At 46.4% G+C, this 18,506-nt stretch overlaps 1 protein-coding gene across 2 annotated transcripts in view; it reads right to left on the bottom strand.

Annotated features, from left to right (window-relative positions):
• The window catches only part of FRAS1 (Fraser extracellular matrix complex subunit 1), a 388,317-nt gene that overhangs the window by 220,945 nt on the left and 148,866 nt on the right, over positions 1–18,506 (bottom strand). For both annotated transcript variants that reach the window (XM_083520384.1, XM_083520385.1), the window contains exons 3-6: positions 12,396–12,503; positions 10,532–10,624; positions 6,447–6,600; positions 4,228–4,361 (exon numbers count right to left, since the gene is read on the bottom strand). In XM_083520384.1, coding sequence (XP_083376510.1) covers positions 4,228–4,361; positions 6,447–6,600; positions 10,532–10,624; positions 12,396–12,503 — 489 coding nt within the window. The remainder of the gene's footprint in view (positions 1–4,227; positions 4,362–6,446; positions 6,601–10,531; positions 10,625–12,395; positions 12,504–18,506) is intronic.

Below are 18,506 nucleotides of genomic sequence, written 5' to 3'. Positions count from 1 at the left end.
TACTGTGCTGGTTTGAGGGTGGGCGTTTTTGCCCTTGTTTGAGGATGACTCCCTTGCAGGCTCTCCTACTTCACAACCGCACAGCAGCAAATGAATGCAGAATAGGCTACATGCCCTGGAAAAACTGTTCATGGCTCTCCCAAGGGGCAGCAGCTACTTTTTATTATTATTATTATTATTTATTTAATCATTTTTAATACAAACAACCACAAAAGACACATACTATAACAAAAACCATAACAACACTAATAACACAATTTGGCAATACAGATTTGAATACACTGACTGCACCTTTTAAACAATATTTTCCCACCTCTCTATCCTCCCCCTACTTCCCACCACTATCCGCCTTACCGCTTAAATATTCCTTCCAGATTTCTTCATATTTATCCATTCTTAATTTGCATCATATGCAGCTGTCCATATAATCTGTCCATATTATCAATCCATGTGCTCCATGGAATCTTTTTGCGGCTCTTCCAGTTCATCAAAACAAGTTTATTTGCTTCTAATATAGCAATCTCCCACGTAATCTCCCCTTGTAATCTCCCACGTTTCCGGAATATAATTTAGAATTCAATTCAATTCGTAGGGGCAGCAGCTACTTGAAAGGGAGCCCTGCCATCTTTGTCCCCATCTTGCGCAACTCAGCCAACAAGGCTCCCTCGGGAACTGGCCAAGGTCCCGTGAATCGCCTTGCCTTGGGCTGAGCCGGAAGAGTCTCTGGCAGCCATCACCGCTTGCCCTGGGCACCCCTAAGCCCCAGCAAAACAGGGTAGCTGTTGTCAATGATGTCCCTTGAAGAGGAGACAGGTCCAGCCTTTGCCGGCCTCCTAGCCTCGAGGAGGCAATGGAATCATAGAAGTGTAGAGTTGGAAGGGACCACAAGGGCCATCTAGTCCAACTCCCTGCAATGCAAGAATATTTTACCCAACGTGGGGCTTGAACTCAGAACCCTGAGACCAACAGTCTCATGCTCTACCAAGTGAGCTATCTCTCACTTTGGGAGAAGGAATGAAGACGCGGTGTTGCCTTACTGATGGACACTTTACCAGTACGGGAATGAAAAATGAGAGAGAAGAATGAACAGGGTAGGAGCCTCACCGTTAAGGTTAATGCATTTTCCATTAGAGCCTCATCTTAGGAAATCTATCAAACATTCTCAAAATTAGCTAAAGGGGGAATTGGGTTGCTGTTGCTGCGTTAACCCCAGAGGCCCACAGGTCTGATTATTCACACCCTCCTTGTCTCACCGATACATCTCTTCCACATTCTAATGACTGGCTGATTAAATAATAGTGTGATCAGTGGCAAAGATGTGGGGTGAGATGAAAATGTTCAAGAATCTCCCATCAGCTTGTCCTGAAGCTCATTTCTTCCGACTCTTCGTGTTTTGCGCAGAGCATTTTAGCATGCTGCCTGAAAGCAGTTTTATGCTCTCGTCAGAAAACTGGCATTAATCTGTTAGAGGAAATAGGCTGGTTACATCTTTATGAACTAATCCTCTGACATGACAATACCCTCTGAAAAAAAAAGGTATTTGGCTGTTAACTGCCGTTAAATGTTACTGCGTTATAAATTCTTCTAAAATTGGGAGGGGGTGAATCTAATAAAGGAACTGGGTATTACTAATGTGAACACCTGGCTGCTTCCGACGCAGGTGAGAAGATGTGAAGAGTGAAAATAAATTTATGAGGATGAAGATTGTTTGCTGAATGCCTTCCCCGGCCAAGGTTTCAGCTGCTAACCTGGATGACTAAGCCCACATATCAAGGGCACTGTTCAGTGAATGTAAAAAAGGAATGTGCAGAATAGCAAAAAAATAATAAAGGCAGCAACCTCCTGACACCAACTGTAATTTGGAGGGTGGTACTCAGCAATAAAGAATGGAAACAGGGCTGTCTACAAATGAGATGGGAGGAAATGTAGCCGCCTCATTTCTTGGCAGGAACATTTTGTATTGATCTGAATAAAGGCCACACTCTGCCCCACCAAATCCAGCTTGTATGAAATCTGAGTGTGGCCTAGAATTGTGCTCTTACAGGCCATAAAGTTAAAATGGATATATGTGGCATGAGACAACTTAGGCCAATGGAATAAAAGTAGGTTGGAGACCCTACAATTTCAAAAGACCAGGGGGCGAAGGTTGGTTTATTTAAAACCAACAGAAAGGCTGATGTGGATACAGGAAGGAAACAACAGAGAACGCTGGAGAGAACTTGAAGAGGTGCTTCTCCAAAAATGGACGTGAGATGCTGAAGGAGGAAGAAGGCAGAGAAAATTTAAGACATCTCTTTTTGGGGTGTGGCCTATATTCAGGGGAAGCTTATATTTGGACCCAAAGGGATGCAGGTGGCGCTGTGGTCTAAACTACTGAGCCTCTTGGGCTTGCCGATCAGAAGGTCAGCAGTTCAAATCCCCGCGACGGGGTGAGCTCCCGTTGCTCTGTCCCAGCTCCTACCAACCTAGCAGTTCGAAAGCACACCAGTGCAAGTAGATAAATAGGTAACGCTCCAGCAGGAAGGTAAATGGTGTTTCCATGCACTGCTCTGGTTTCCATCACAGTGTTCTGTCATGCCAGAAGCAGTTTAGTCCTGCTGGCCACATGACCCGGAAAGCTGACTGCGGACAAATACCGGCTCCTTCGGCCTGAAAGCGAGATGAGCGCTGCAACCCCATAGTCGCCTTTGACTGGACTTACCATCGTGGGGTCCTTTACCTTTTACCTTTTACTTATATTTGGACCCAATCAGAACATGCTTTTTTTAAAAAAAAAGTCACATTGCCAGAAAGTGTCTGTTTTCCAGAAATGGTGACCATAGCCATGGGTCACTGAGGAAGCAGTCCCTAATAATTGTTTCCCATAACAGGCTACAAAATTCACAGGATATTTTGGGGAAGGCATGGCTCTTAAAGTGGTACAAAAATGCTTTAAATGTATAGTGTGGGTGTGATTTTAGTCTCTCTTGTATATCCTGTTTCTCTCCAAAGCTTAAGCACGCAAGTGTCTCTGTCTGTTCCTACACAAGTATCTTCTTATTCCACCCTCATTTTGGCTTTTCTAATCCAAGCCTCACTGAACCTACTGTCAGGAGTTCAGCCTACACTCGAGTAGGACCCTGGCAGAGACACATGCCTGACTGTCATGTTCTCTCCCTCGTGGTCGATCGTTCAGGAGCTTCAAAAGATTTCTTCAAAAGCGACCGATGCCAAGAGACATCGGCAAATTTAGGGATCCGCAGAGTCTTCGCAACTTGCGTAACAGACCTCAGCAACTCAGCATTTTGGCTAATCTGCTTTATTTACATATAAACACACACGGAGCACTGCAACATGGCTCCCTCTCTCTCTAGCATCAGGCAGCAAAGAGAAAAAGAACAAAGGACAATAGTCCCACTTCACGGAACACAGTAACATAAACATCCTGTCTCCGTCACTTCCCATTTTGTGGAGTCAAAACATATACCATCATGTGATAGACAACAATCCCATGACTGCAATTATGGAGCAGGAATTCTAACAGTCCTAACCTCCCAAGGATCCTCACTAATCCACCCTGACTGCTGATAGCATATGGCAGGCTTCCTCAACCTCGGCCCTCCAGATGTTTTTGGTCTACAACTCCCATGATCCCTAGCTAGCAGGACCAGTGGTCAGGGATGATGGGAATTGTAGTCTCAAAACATCTGGAGGGCCGAGGTCAAAACATATACTGTCATGTGAAAGACAAAAATCCCATGACCGCAATCATGGAGCAGGAATTCTAACATCTACTTCTGCTCAGGGTGAATTGGTTCCATGTCGTCTAGAACCACGGTGGGGGCACCTCACTGTTATCAATAGTAATAGGACTGCAAACATTTTCTCACTCAAAAGTGAGGTTTGGCATCACGTTGCAAGCAATGTAATGCATGTCACATTGCCATGCAGTCAAACTAAACTACATGACGTCAACACGAAGCCAAGACAGAGTCAAGGCAATAACAGTTTTGCTCCATTCCTCTCCGAAACTGGGGAATCATTTTGCAGGGTGCAAAAGTTTTCATGAAATGCCTGCCCCACCTTTTTTAAAGCTCAGCTCCAGTTAGTCACAGTAGAGGAAACAGATAAAGTTAAGACAATGCCTTGTTTTTTCAGTACCTGGATGACAAAGTTGAACATGAAAATAAATAATAACCATTTTTTTAAAAGTTGAATAAAATGCAGAGAAGTCATGCATGATCTTACCTCTTTACACAATGTAGGCTGACAAACTACGGTGAAACACTGCGCAGTCCCGTTCTGACAGACACATCTGGCACACTTGCTGGGTTTCCAATCCTCACCATCCAGGTACGTTTGACCATCGAAAGAGCAAGGCTCTAAAAGGCATTGAAGACAATTGGTTTTTTCCTAGGTTCACGGAACATTCTAGAGCAGGGCTGGTGAACCTCTGGCCTCCAGATGTTCATAAAGCCTGGCTCCCCATCAGGTCCAGACAGCGTGCTGAACATCCAGCAATGGTTCGGAAACATCTGGGACGCCAAAGGATTCCTACCCCTATTCTAGAGTCCATGAGGTTATGCTCTTTGTTTTTCAAACAGCAATCTCACAACATCAGGCATATCTGTAACACTTCCATAGTTATGTTGTCCTCTGAATCTGTCCCTTGTGGTCAAGAAGGGACGCAGAAGCACATGGAAAGTCTTGTGTTTCAAATGAGAAATGTGTGTTCCTCTGGTGTATCCCTATATTCCCCCTTTCCCAAGAGGAAAATAATCTCGGAAGAATGGAAAGATGCCTTCCGCCATCATGATGAAGGGCGAAGGAGGGGAGTAGGTTGTTGTTTTCATTTTTATTATATATATTTGTGGCTTTATATTTTGATTTTGTTCTGTGAACTGCCCTGAGACCTCCAGGTATATAGGGCGGTATATTAATAATAATAATAATAATAATAATAGATTGCGCCTCCATTCCCAGTTCTCATGCTCTGAGTTATAAATCTGCACAGAATTGATGCACACACAGCTGAACAGGCATGGAATTCTGCGTGATCTTGAAAGTTCCCTCGTTAAAGGTATCATGTAAATGCAAATCAGAAATTACACAGGAAGCCAAAAAGTTGGTCTTAAATGATGCATAAATGTGTGTGGCAGTCAATCCCTGCTGCTACATGTCTCCTCAGAAAGGCACATGGCCAGGGACATGCAAAGAAAGAGATAGTCTGTGTAGTGTAGTGGTTAGAGCGTTGGACTAGGACCTGGGAAACCAGGGTTCAAATCCCCAAGTAGCCATGAAGCTCACTGGGTGACCTACATGGTTGCTGTGAGGATAAAATGGAGGGGAGAACTATGTACTTGAATTCCTTGGAGGAAAGGGATATACCGTATTTTTTGCACCATAACACTCACTTTTTTCCTCCTAAAAAGGAAGGGGAAATGTCTGTGCGTGTTAAGGAGGAAATGCCTACGGGTGGCATGCCTACGGATTTTCCTCCTCTAAAAACTACGTGTGTGTTATGGTCTGGTGCGTGTTATAGAGCGAAAAATACGGTAGATGTTTTAATAATGAAAGAGGCAGATGTGAGCCACTGAGAGGCCAGCCCAGCACAAAACAGGTTGCGGTGGAAAAAGGTGAGCCTAGGTTGGCTTTTTCAGGGCACCAAAGTTAAGCCAAGAGGACACTAAAGGTAAAGGTACCCCTGCCCGTACGGGCCAGTCGTGTCCGACTCTGGGGTTGCGCACCCATCTCGCTTAAGAGGCCGGGGGCCAGCGCTGTCCGGAGACACTTCCGGGTCACGTGGCCAGCATGACGAAGCTGCTCTGGCGAGCCAGCACCAGCGCACGGAAACGCCGTTTACCTTCCCGCTATAAAGCGGTCCCTATTTATCTACTTGCACTTAAGAGTGCTTTCGAACTGCTAGGTGGGCAGGAGCTGGGACCGAACGATGGGAGCTCACCCCGCCGCGGGGATTCGAACCGCCGACCATGCGATCGGCAAGTCCTAGGCGCTGAGGTTTTACCCACAGCACCACCCGCGTCCCTCTCTATCAGCACTTAAATAATTATGAATCTTTGGCCTATTAAAATGGGGGGGGGTGTTTGTTTGTTAATATGCTAGATATTTTTGTGTTTTTATATTGTAAACCACCTTCTGATCCCTTGATGAAGGGCAGTATAATAAAATAAAATAAAATAAAATAAAATAAAATAAAATAAAATAAAATAAAATAAAATAAAATAAAATTTGGTTTAGCAATCAAATGGATGGATAGCTGAAGCGCCAGATTTTCCTCCCCTATTTAAAAGTGGCTGTATAAATCCTGCAATAAGCAACAGCTTAATGGACAAGCTTAGATTACATTTGGCTAAGCCGCGGCAACGGCGGCAAGTCTGCTTACGTTTTCAAGACGGGCAAATCCAGGGCGAATCCCCTCTCCCTTCACCACCCTTTTACTCACTCACCTCCGCTGCCGCCACACCGTGGGCAGCACTCTCCTTGCTTGGGGGGGCCCACTCCCTCGCAGGAGAGGGCAGGGCAAGCCTTGGGGGTGCAGGTGATTTCCCCATTGGCACAAGTGCAGGTCGTACATTCGGAGCCAGCCCATTCCGTACCATGCTACAGGGGGAAACAGAGCGGGGAAAACAGGTAACTGTCAATTGTTGGCAACAGAAGAAGCTGTGGGACTTTGCTGAACTATATTTTCCCGTCTCCTAATCCCATCATAAATGGGATGCCAAGGAAACCAGATCATTTGACTATAAGGCGAGCCCTGCTAGATCAAAGACCAATAGTCCATTCGGGTCAGCATCCTTTTCTCCTAGGGGCTAACCAGAAGCATATGGGAAGCAGGACATGATGCAGAAAACTCTCCCCACCTGTGATTCCCAGCAATTGGTATTCAGAGGCACATTGCCCACCTCCCAAAAAGCAGAGGTACTATACAGCTGGCCAGTATGGCTAGTAGGTGCTGAGGGTTTCACCCTCCATGAATTTGCCTCGTCCTGTTTTAAATCCATCCAAGCCACCATAGCATCTTCTATTCTGTACATACAGTGGTACCTCAGGTTACAGACGCTTCAGGTTACAGACTCCACTAACCCAGAAATAGTACAGTGGTACCTCGGGTTAAGAACTTAATTTGTTCTGGAGGTCTGTTCTTAACCTGAAACTGTTCTTAACCTGAAGCACCACTTTAGCTAATGGGGCCTCCTGCCACCACTGCGCCGCCGGAGCACAAGTTCTATTCTCATCCTGAAGCAAAGTTCTTAACCCGAGGTAATATTTCTGGGTTAGCGGAGTCTGTAACCTGAAGCGTATGTAACCCAAGGTACCACTGTACCTCGGGTTAAGAACTTTGCTTCAGGATAAGAACAGAAATCGTGCAGTAGCAGCGCAGCAGCAGCGGGAGGCCCCATTAGCTAAAGTGGTACCTCGGGTTAAGAACAGACCTCCAGAACGAATTAAGTTCTTAACCCACTGTACTTTTAAGGGTGTCCCACTTCCTCAGGCACTATTAAAACCTCAGACACCCAGACTTAGGTTTGCTGGATTGAAGGTGTCTCTGTAATATTTGCAATGGAGGTGCACAGATTGGCTCCTACAAGCTGGAAACCCCACTGCCCCACCTCAGATTTCCAGAGAGAGGCAATTCTGAGCGTGCAGCTCCTACCTCGCTCGGTCTCAGTCTGTTTCCCAGTCTGTCTTACATCATCCTTAGTTGGCGGGGGGGGGATATATCATCTACCTCCCACCCTGCTCAGATGGGTTTCAAACCCCTGGGTCTGATAGTCATTGTGACTCTACCACAGAAGAGGACACTGCTTTGCATAAACTGTACATGTTCTAATGTATTAAATGTATACAGTGGTACCTCGGGTTACATACGCTTCAGGTTACAGACTCCACTAATCCAGAAATAGTGCTTCAGGTTAAGAACTTTGCTTCAGGATGAGAACAGAAATCGTGCTCCGGCGGCGCGGCAGCAGCAGGAGGCCCCTTTAGCTAAAGTGGTACCTCAGGTTAAGAACAGTTTCAGGTTAAGAACGGACCTCCAGAATGAATTAAGTACTTAACCCGAGGTACCACCGTAGATGCAAATTTAGAAATACCCTGATTCTGGGATGTTTCTGCTATTCCCCGGCCACTGGTTCTGATAAGGGACATTTTCCTAACCACTAAGCCAGCAGTCACTAAACTCCCTACTAAAAGTATGGCCAGATCTGTATGGCAGGCTCGACCGGAACTCATAACATCATCGCCCTTCCTCCTAGCCCTGGGTTGAAAATAAAGCCAGGCTCATATATTTTAATGTTTGCATTTGCTGCAATAATACTCTCGAACATACATTATAACTGGAACCATTATTGCCTTGCTTTAAAACTAAGGAGGACATTTAAATCTTTATATTCTGCCATGTTTCTCCATTTTATGCCCCCGTTTAGCCAGCTGGCAAAGAACACCCCTGAGAGACCCTTTAGATCTCAACTTTCTCTGTCGGCGAAGCAAGCAGAGGAAAAGTTATATAAGCAGCAAAGTGGGCAGAGACCAAAAGCGTAGAGCTGTAGCCGGAGAAATTGCTGTCTGAGCAGAACAGCTTCTGCTCATGCAATGGGAATTCCCATTCCTCTCCTTCCCATGACGTGCCCGCCATCATACTCCCAAAAAACTGCTGTGCTCCAGAACAGATTGGTGGGTGCAGGGCAGCTGCTGTGGGATAGGAATATTTTGTTTACAGAAGTTGTTCTGCCCGCACAATGACTTTCATTGAATCATAGACTTGGAAAGGATCACAAGGGGGATCTAGTCCAACCCTCTGCAACGCAGGAATCGTTTGCCCAATAGGGGGCTTGAACCAACAGCTCTGAGATTGAGAGTCTCATGCTCAACCAACCAAGCCATCTCAACTGCAGCCTTTGTGGGATTCAGCCCATAGAAACTGTGCTTTCTGAGCCACACGAGAGGTCCATCCATGCCCAGTATTCTGGGCAATGGCTGGCAGCCAGATCCATTTGGTTTTCACAGCCACCTGCCCTCTTGGACCGTGGATGGGGAAGCTGTGATCTAATAACATCTGGGGGTCCCAAACTCCCATCTTCCCAGACCACTGGCCATTCTGGCTGGGGATGGTGGGGGGTGGATTCCCAGCAACGCACTGGAGGGAGACATGTTCCCCATTGCTGTGTTGCATCCATTCTCTCTGAAAAGTCCACCCTGTTGATTCTTTTTCTTCTAATGGAAAGACAGGAAATACTAGAAAAACAACACTCTAATAATAGTCTAATCTAGAGTGGTGACTGGTCCCTGTTTATCCCTAGCAAATAAAACTTGGGAGTTACACTGCCTCTGCACAAGAGGATTCCATAGTTGTCAATTGACAGATTTGAAAATAAGGGACCAGCAGCCTCGAAAAATAAGGGATCAGCAGCCAAAATAAGGGATTTTCCAAGCACAGGTATGTTCAACTTCTGAGCCCCTCTAAGCCAAAGGCAGAAAGCCCAGCCAGCAGCCAAACGAAGCCTCAAGCGGTGGTTCCCACAGCGCAGCAACCCGGCAAAGGGGATGCAGCAAGGAAAACCACCGTCACCTCTCTGCTGGGAAGCGCTGAGCAAAGGTGAGTCCCCAGGCAACACGGCCGATTTGATCGGCACAAGGCATGCAAGCTCCACCCCCCAGTCGTTCTTAAGACTCCTTATTGGGTGAGCAATGCAGCCAAGCAACACAGTTGGAGCCTCCCTCCTCCCTGGCCAGCAGGGAGGGAGGGAGAGGAACTGCTTCCTTTGAAACCCGGGAAATTTAAGGGACATCATCAATAAGAGACAGCAGGGGGACACAGCGCTGGGATAAGGGAGTTTCCCGCCAAATAAGGGACGGTTGACAGCTATGGGGTTCTATTTTCTGCTAGCATGGTGAAGACTCGTTGAGAGGCCTACTAGTTGGAGCAATGGCTACTCCTTGTGAGCCCCAAATTTTCAACAAATGGGAGATACTACAATGAGCAAACAAATGAAATGATTAATTGTTCTTCCTCTATACTTATGCAATAAGCCAGCTCCTGGAAACGAACATACTCATATTCTCGCAGCGAAAATGCCAAGCTTGTGAAATTGACCCAGTTGGCAGCAAGTGTGCGCCAGTTATTATTATTTTTTCCCCCATTCCTCTTCTCATCTTTGGGTATCTGCCCAAAAGTTAATTTGCAGCAATAACTTTGGTTAGACCATGTGTGAAGCCGCCTAAGACTACTCTGACCTAGTTCCCCGAATGGAAGAACTGGAGAAAAATCTAAGGCAGCCAAAGAATTGGCCGAGCGGATCAATGCAACGCTTTGTGGATATTAAGAAAGCCCAGCCATCAAGCAAACAGACTTCTCTCGGCCCGGCATACCAGACAAGCAGCTAGATCTCACTCAGATTGTGTTTCCCGCATGAAGTTCTCTGAATGTCTATCTGAAGCAGCAAGGCAAGGTCCCAAGAGGGAACGAGACAAGAGTTATTTCCAAGAAGAAAAGCCAACTACAAGTTGAAAGGGATACACAAGAAATGCTCACCTCGTGGACCCGTCCTTCATGCTCACAATATCCCTCCGTTTGCGAAACGCACTCAGGGCAGCAAGCGTTGGCAGGTGTTTGTAGCACGTCCCCCTGAACGGGAAAAAGCCATTCAGTAAGTGTCACAAATCCATCTGTCTAGAAAAGCCCATTCCTGGTATTCCAACACACAGTCTCAACAATATAGGCCTCCTCTGTTCAGAATGGAAAGGTGCAATAATAATAATAATAATAATAATAATAATAATAATAATAATTTATTTATACCCCGCCCATCTGGCTGAGTTTCCCCAGCCACTCTGGGCGGCTCCCAATCGAGTGTTTCTAATCCTAGCATCCATAAGGGTATTATTATTATTATTATTATTACAGATAGGTAGCCATGTTGGTCTGCCATAGACAAAATAAAAAAATTCTTTCCAGTAGCACCTTAAAGACCAACTAAGTGGCATGCACAAGAAAGCTCATACCAAGAACTAACTTAGTTGGTCTTTAAGGTGTTACTGGAAAGAATTATTATTATTATTATTATTATTATTATTATTATTATTATTATTATTATTATTTTGTGGGGAGCTGTGTTCAATCTAACAAAAGAATGCAAATAGGAACTGAGCAGGGAGAGGAAGTAAGTCTCTTGTGCATTGTAGAGACCATATAAAACAGGTCCTGAAAGACCTACACTGGCTCCCAGTATGTTTCCAAGCACAATTCAAAGTGTTGGTGCCGAACTTTAAAGCCCTAAACAGCCTCAGCCCAGTATACCTGAAGGAGCATCTCCACCTTCATCATTCAGCCTGGACACTGAGGTCCAGTTCCAAGGGCCTTCTGGCACTTCCCTCACTGCGAGAAGTGAGGTTACAGGGAACCAGGCAGAGGGCCTTCTTGGTGGTGGCGCCCACCCTGTGGAATGCCCTCCCATCAGGTGTCAAGGAAATAAACAACTATCGGACTGTTAGATGACATCTGAAGGCAATCCTGTTTAGGGAAGTTTTTGATGTTTGATCTTTTATCGTGTTTTTAATATTCTGTTGGGAACTGCCCAGAGTGGCTGGTGAAACCCAGCCAGATGGGCGCGGTATAAATAATAAGTTGTTGATGATGATGATGATGATGATGTGGGTGCCATAGGAGGTACCACTGGGCACCTGTCGCATTGGTAACCCCTGTAATAAACGAAAAGCATAGAATCATAGAATTGGAAGGGACCACAAGGATCATCTAGTCCAATCCCTTGAAACGCAAGAACCTTTTGCCCAATGTGGGGCTCAAACCCACAACCCTAAGATTAAGAGTCTCGTGCTCTACTGACTGAGCCACACTTTCAAAGAAAGAAGAGACAATAGGAATATGCCTTAAGGTAAAGGTAAAGGGACCCCTGACCATTAGGTCCAGTTGTGGCCGACTCTGGGGTTGCGGCGCTCATCTCGCTTTATTGGCCGAGGGAACCGGCATACAGCTTCTGGGTCATGTGGCCAGAATGACTAAGCCACTTCTGGAAAACCAGAGCAGCGCTGTTTACCTTCCCTCTGGAGTGGTACCTATTTATCTACTTGCACTTTGATGTGCTTTCGAACTGCTAGGTGGGCAGGAGCAGGGACCAAGCAACGGGAGCTTACCCCGTCACGGGGATTTGAACTGCCGACCTTCTAATCGGCAAGTCCTAGGCTCTGTGGTTTAACCCACACCGCCTTAGATGGAGTTAAACGACTGGTCCATAGAGTTCAGTGCTGTCTGCACTGACTGGCAGCAGCACTCCAGGGTTACAGGCAGAAATCCTTCCCAGCCCTATAAGGAGATGCCAGAGACTGAACTTGCCATGACCACTCCATTTCTCCACGCGGACGTCATTCCGTCGCCTTACCTTCCCAAAGTCGCAGCGAGGGTTTTTGCAAACGACGCCTTTGCACAGGACAATGTCGCCATGGCAACTGCACTCCCGGCAGGAGTCTGGCTTCCAAGCGGTGTTGTTCTGCAAACAAGTCATAAGCTCGGAATTAAAATTGCATTAAAAAGCATGAACACTGCACACAATTACGGGGCAGCAAAGAGTTCAAACAAATTAAAAAGGGAAAGGGCCCTTAAAAATTGCAGAGGCAAACTTGGCAAGCCAAGCCTATCTGCTACACGCCGATTAGTACCCATGGCTGTAACAAGTCCAAAGCTATTCATTCCGTACTTCCAAAACATGTAATCAAAAGGCTTGGGCCTGCGATGAAAAGCAATCAATTCCAGCTGCAAAATAATTGATCCACCTAAGACCCGGTAGCTACAATCTGATTAGAGCTTCTCTTCCATCCAGCGACGGCTTCCATAAACAGACTCGGGCTGGGAATTTAACAGCCTCCAAAGGAGCTTTTGACGCTCCATTCATATTAAAATTAATGTGCTAGGAAAATTACCTGGGGTGTCAAACAGCTTCTCTGGTTGGAGAGGAGGCAGGGAATGTATGTAAGAAGAGAGGAAAGTTCCTGAGCTGGAGGAGCAAGGAAATGTAGTCTTTGGTAAAATGATTTTTTGTAGGAGCGGCTTGGGAAAATTAAGAAGCCGAGAGGGGAAAAACAGCATTTTTTTTTCCTTTTCTCTTTGCACTCGATATACCCGAAAAGTGACTCCATTTTTGTGTGTGCATTTCCAACTACCCTCTCGAAATTCCGGGACAGGGTGTTGCGTGGCGATTCCCGTCCCCCCAGTTGGAATAAAGACACAGGACACCATTAGTTTAGGTTAATGGGCAAAAATTGGCCACAACTTGATTGGTTACAGGTAAGAGCAGTGGCGTAGCGTGGGGGGTGCAGGGGGGGCCGGCCGCACCGGGCGCAACATCTGGGGGTTGGGGTTAGGGTTAGGGGGCGCAAATCCATGGGTTAGGGGGCGCAAATCCACGGGTTAGGGGGCGCAAATTACTTGCCTTGCCCCGGGTGCTGACAACCCACGCTACACCACTGGGTAAGAGCGGTATTGGCTTAGGCATTGGTCCTATCAGACTATCCGGCTTCAGCCTGTTAGCATAAAAACTGGAAAGGGTTAACACCAGCAGGGGGAGCCCTGCGATGCACATCAACTAGGAACTCCCCCGGGGTCACCGCTCGGGGGTGTGCTTTAGGCCCTGGCCTCCATAGGTTTCAGATGAGGCAACGCCCCCCGGAATCCTTTACTGGACTACCCTTCAATATCTGGGGGAGGTGATGGCGCTCCCCCCCAAACATCTACATAATAATACCCCTATCTAACTGCCAAAACCAAAGACGTTGGGACGATTTGCTACGAGGTAGGCAAAAAACCAAATGGCCGGTGCCAATTCGCCAAGTGGAAATCAGCTGCGTGGTCTAAAAGGGGAGATCCCGGGGCCGCACCGGCCTTAAATGACCCAGGCCACACACCCGGAGCCAGCCGATTGGCTGGCTCTGGGGCTGACACGGCTCGAGGATTCCCCTGATCCCCTGAAAGCCAGCCTTCGTGCGAGTGTTGGAGGCGTAAGCCCACAGCAACACCACCTCTTCCTGATGTCGGAAGTGGCTTTGTCTTAAGCCCAATTAAAAAGGGAGTGGGCATTTTCCAGCATCTGCTCTAACTAAAGTCCTACACACCCAGACAGTTCAGATCATGTCTACCAACAAAGACCCCCAGTCTGAGCTCTAACGTTAGACTGCAGGTATCCAACCAGCAACCAACACACTGAGCGATCCGAGTGTGAACCAATGGTATGCTCTGACATTTCTGTGTCATCTTTCCATGTTCTATTTGAGCTAACTAGAAGTTTCATGCAAACTCAGCCCCGATGTGCTTTTTAAAAATGAAAAGCAGTTTCAAGAAGGGAAATCCACGCGCACACACGTCATTTCTCTGCTCTAAGAAACCCTCTTTCATATTTTTTTTGTTAATTTTTTTTAATTAATTTTCCAATTAAAAACATCCAATTACCGTATTTTTTGCTCTATAAGACTCACTTTTTCCCTCCTAAAAAGTAAGGGGAAATGTGTGTGCGTCTTATGGAGCGAATGCAGGCTGCGCAGCTATCCCAGAAGCCAGAACAGAAAGAGGGATCGCTGCTTTCACTGTGCAGCGATCTCTCTTGCTGTTCTGGCTTCTGAGATTCAGAATATTTTTTTTCTTGTTTTCCTCCTCCAAAAACTAGGTGCGTCTTGTGGTCTGGTGTGTCTTATAGAGCGAAAAATACGGTAACCTACCGTATCAAATCCTAATCCAATTAAAATAAAAAAACTAAAATAAAAAGACCAAATTATCATCCAAATTAATTTATTTATTATTAATAAAAAATAAGCAACCTCTTTCAAAGCTGCATTTAAATAAATAAAAAAGTGACACTGGGGCACTTGCGCACATTTGCGATTTTCAGGTGGGATTCAGCCACAAGCCAGCAAATTCACAATACGGAACAGAAGATAATTTGGAGCTCTTGCACAACAACCCTGCTTTTTTCCGCCACCCTGTAAAAACACGTCAGATAACATTTTCTTGATGCAAAATTGTCTAACGCTCCAGAAAACAAATCAGAATGAATGCTCAGTAAACAGGTCGTTTGGAAGCAACCTGGGAATCAGTTATATGGATTTGCATGTTAGCTTCCATGGAAGGAGAATATATCAAGCTCAGAGCTCAGGCATTGTTGCTACTGCCACATCAGTTTCCTCCAATGCAGTGTCCACTTCATAGCGTAGCCTTGTAGAGCTGGAAGGGACCACGGATGTCATCTAGTCCAACCCTCTGCAGGAATCTTTTGCCCAACGTGGTGCTCGAACCCAGAACTCTGAGATTTACAACCTCACTTCCAGAGGGAGATGTTTCCCTGTGTTAAACACCACCCTTTCAGTCACACTGATATGCAGCTATAAGATCGGAGACTTCATTCCTTCTCAGTGAAACAGTACATGAAACCAAGTCCTCTCTAATAAAGCTGATGAGAATATTAAAGCTAAGTACTGCCACAGATCGGTGCAAATTTACAGCCCTGGAGCTCAGGAAATAAATGATACGGGAGAGGGGCCGTCATTTTTGCTCTGATAACATAACTGACCCAACGTGCAGCGGCAGGAGCAGTAACAGGGGTACCCTGAGGAAACTGTCTTCCTGGGGCTGATTTACTATACAGCTGCAGAATCAATTGAGGCCAAGTTATATGGGTGTCAAGCTCTGCCTAACTCTCACGCTGTATTTAATCCATTCCTGTGCCTTAAAAAAAAAAAAGGCGGGGGGGGGGAATAAAGCTGTTCCGTGTCAGACATGAGGCTTTTTCCAAAGATACCTGGAGCACACATATCTGCCCCCTTTGGAAGAATGATGCTCTGGTTTTGCGCCAGGATTAATGGCCTTACCTGGCTGCTCATTGCCATAGCTGTCAACTTACAGATTTGAAAATAAGCGACCAGCAGCCTTGAAAATATGGGACCAGCAGCCAAAATAAGGGACCTGCAGCCTCAACTGTTCCAGGCACTCCAGTCTTCCTGTCCTCCTGCAGTCTGGTCAAACTCATGCTGGTAGCTTTGAGAACACTGTCCAACCAACTTTGTAACCAGAGGTTCAACTGAATAGAATCTGAATCACATGCACCACAAGGCCTATGCAGCCTCAAGATGGCTCCCCGGCCTGGCTTTGCACTGCAAAGTTTGCAGCAGCACATGCAACAAAATGGCGTCCAGCATTCAAAAACCCCCTCAGCTTGCATTAACTAGCCACACACAAGGCATGCAAGCTCCACCCCCAGTCGTTCGTAGACTTCTTATTGGGTGAGCAACACAGCCAAGCAACACAGTTGGAGCCTCCCTCCTCCCTGGCCGGCAGGGAGGGGGAGAGAGGAGCTGCTTCCTTTGAAATTTAAGGGACATCATTTAAGGGACATGCATCAATAAGGGACAGCAGCGGGACATGGCGCTGGAATAAGGGACTGTCCCTTCAAATAAGGGACACTTGACAGCTATGCTCATTGCGTTCCTGTCCTTGCTCATTCCAGCAGTACAGGGGTGGGCAGGGTGTCAACACAAGCAACAAGGGAGTTGAAGAAAGGCGCGAGGAGATATCAGAAGTTGTTACGAAGACTCTTGCAGCCTGCTGCAGAGGGGCGATTGCACTGTCTGTAAAGAAGGCAACTGCTTTGTGTAGCGGATGGGAATCTTGGGCCTCCAGCGCCCAGGTTCTGTTAGGGCACCAGTAGCAGTGGTGGGGCAGAACTTCAGAGGTGTCCTCCCAACACCAGTGTTTGCGAAAGCTTGTCTAGATGGGCCAAGTCAGGGTTGTGTGTGCACTATCTCAAGACATGGTCCATATCTTGAGTTAGTGCACACACCGTATCTGAACATTCTGGGGTATGTGGCGTTCATACGGAGCCCCCGGTCGTCTCACGGACTATTGACCCGTACACCACTAATCCGCTGCCACCAACCAGGTCCTCCCTGGTAAAATTACTACAGTCTCAGTCAGCTTCTCAATTAATAAATAAGAGTGTATTTTATTTCAGACATAAACAAAACATTCACAGCATTCCAAACGTTGTTGCTCTTCACTTTCTTAGTCTTATTTTCCTCTCTCTATCTCTTCTACCTTCCCCACACTCAAGAACCCACTGCCCTAACTGTCTCTCTATTACCAACTGCCTTTCCCAACCAGCCAACTCATGAAATCCAACCAACTACCCACCAACAACTCCCAACGAACTCCTCCAGAACTGGTTTTATAGACCCACTGACTCCACCCCCCCGGGTCCTGTCTGTGCAACCTATTTAACTATTTCCCCTCCAGCACTCTCTCATATATGTTAACGTCACATGGTAAGGGTACCAGGTGCCCTGGGTTGCCATAGCAACGTCAGCAAAGTCAAGCGTATGACTTGCTGAGCCATTCGCCCTCCCATTGGCTCAGGAATGTGTAATGGTCTCTAGAGCCAACTTGCTTACATTAAGCCCTGTTGCAAATCCTGATGCTGCCCCAATTTCTGTCAGGGTCTGACACACAATCTATGAGAGTCAGGGGAAGAGGTTGTGGGTTAGCATGTTGATAGCATTAGCAAATCTCTCTGTACACATGCATCTTTACTTCAAGACCAGAAGAACTGAAGTGTCTTGTGTCTGGAGACAATGCTAGGATACTTGCAGACCACGCAAGACTAGGTGGACCCCAAAGTAAGTAATATGATTACTTAACACAAAATAGTTCATCCTTAAGTCAGGGGTAGAGAACCTTCTTTTTGCTCAGGGCCACATACCATGAGGCATAATCTATTAGGGGCCGCATGGCGGAAGTGGGTGAAGTCAAAGCTGGCGACGGGCAGAGTTTTCTAGAGTAACTCATTGGAAACAAAGCATGGCTTGCTTCAGTTTTCACCATGGGTACCTCAGCTTCGAATTCCCAATCCTACTCAAGAGTAAGCCCCACTAGGTTTGATGCAGTAACTCTTAAATAAATACAGAGAAGGCTTTCTTAATTGGAAAGCAACTCCCACTAGGGCTGGGCGATATATCGACATACAGTATTGTCCAAAACCAGTTTGAAGTCCACGTTGTGATACTGATTTTTTGCCCTGGCGATAACTTGCAAATCATGATGTTTGTGCATGTGCTATGCAAAAATCACAATATAGGGAAAACCATGAAGCTAGCCAGTGCTTCTCTCAATTCCTGCAGCCCCTGTTAACTCTCTCCCCTGTCTCTTGCAGGGGGCAGCAAATCACAAGAGCAAGCACCAGTAAAAATTGTGATGCAGAGAAAACCATGAAACCAGCCAATGCCTCTACATAGCTCCCTCCATCCTTATTTCAAACATTGTGATATTTGCGGTGTTTGGCTGGTGATATATCGTAATGTTGAAAACCAGATATCACTCAGCTCTAACTCTCATTGACTCCGACCATTTGCCATGTTGGCTGAAGCTGATGGGTGTCTAACAACATCTGGAAAGTTGCTGATGAGCCATGACTTACAGTCAAGGTGTCCCTATGCCAGTCAAGGTGTCCCTATGTTGG

This window comes from Podarcis liolepis (assembly GCF_965112155.1).
Source record: "Podarcis liolepis genome assembly, chromosome: 9".
Lineage (NCBI taxonomy): Eukaryota > Metazoa > Chordata > Lepidosauria > Squamata > Lacertidae > Podarcis > Podarcis liolepis.
Note: the sequence above shows the minus strand (reverse complement) of the source record. Positions and strands in the feature narration are given on the sequence as shown.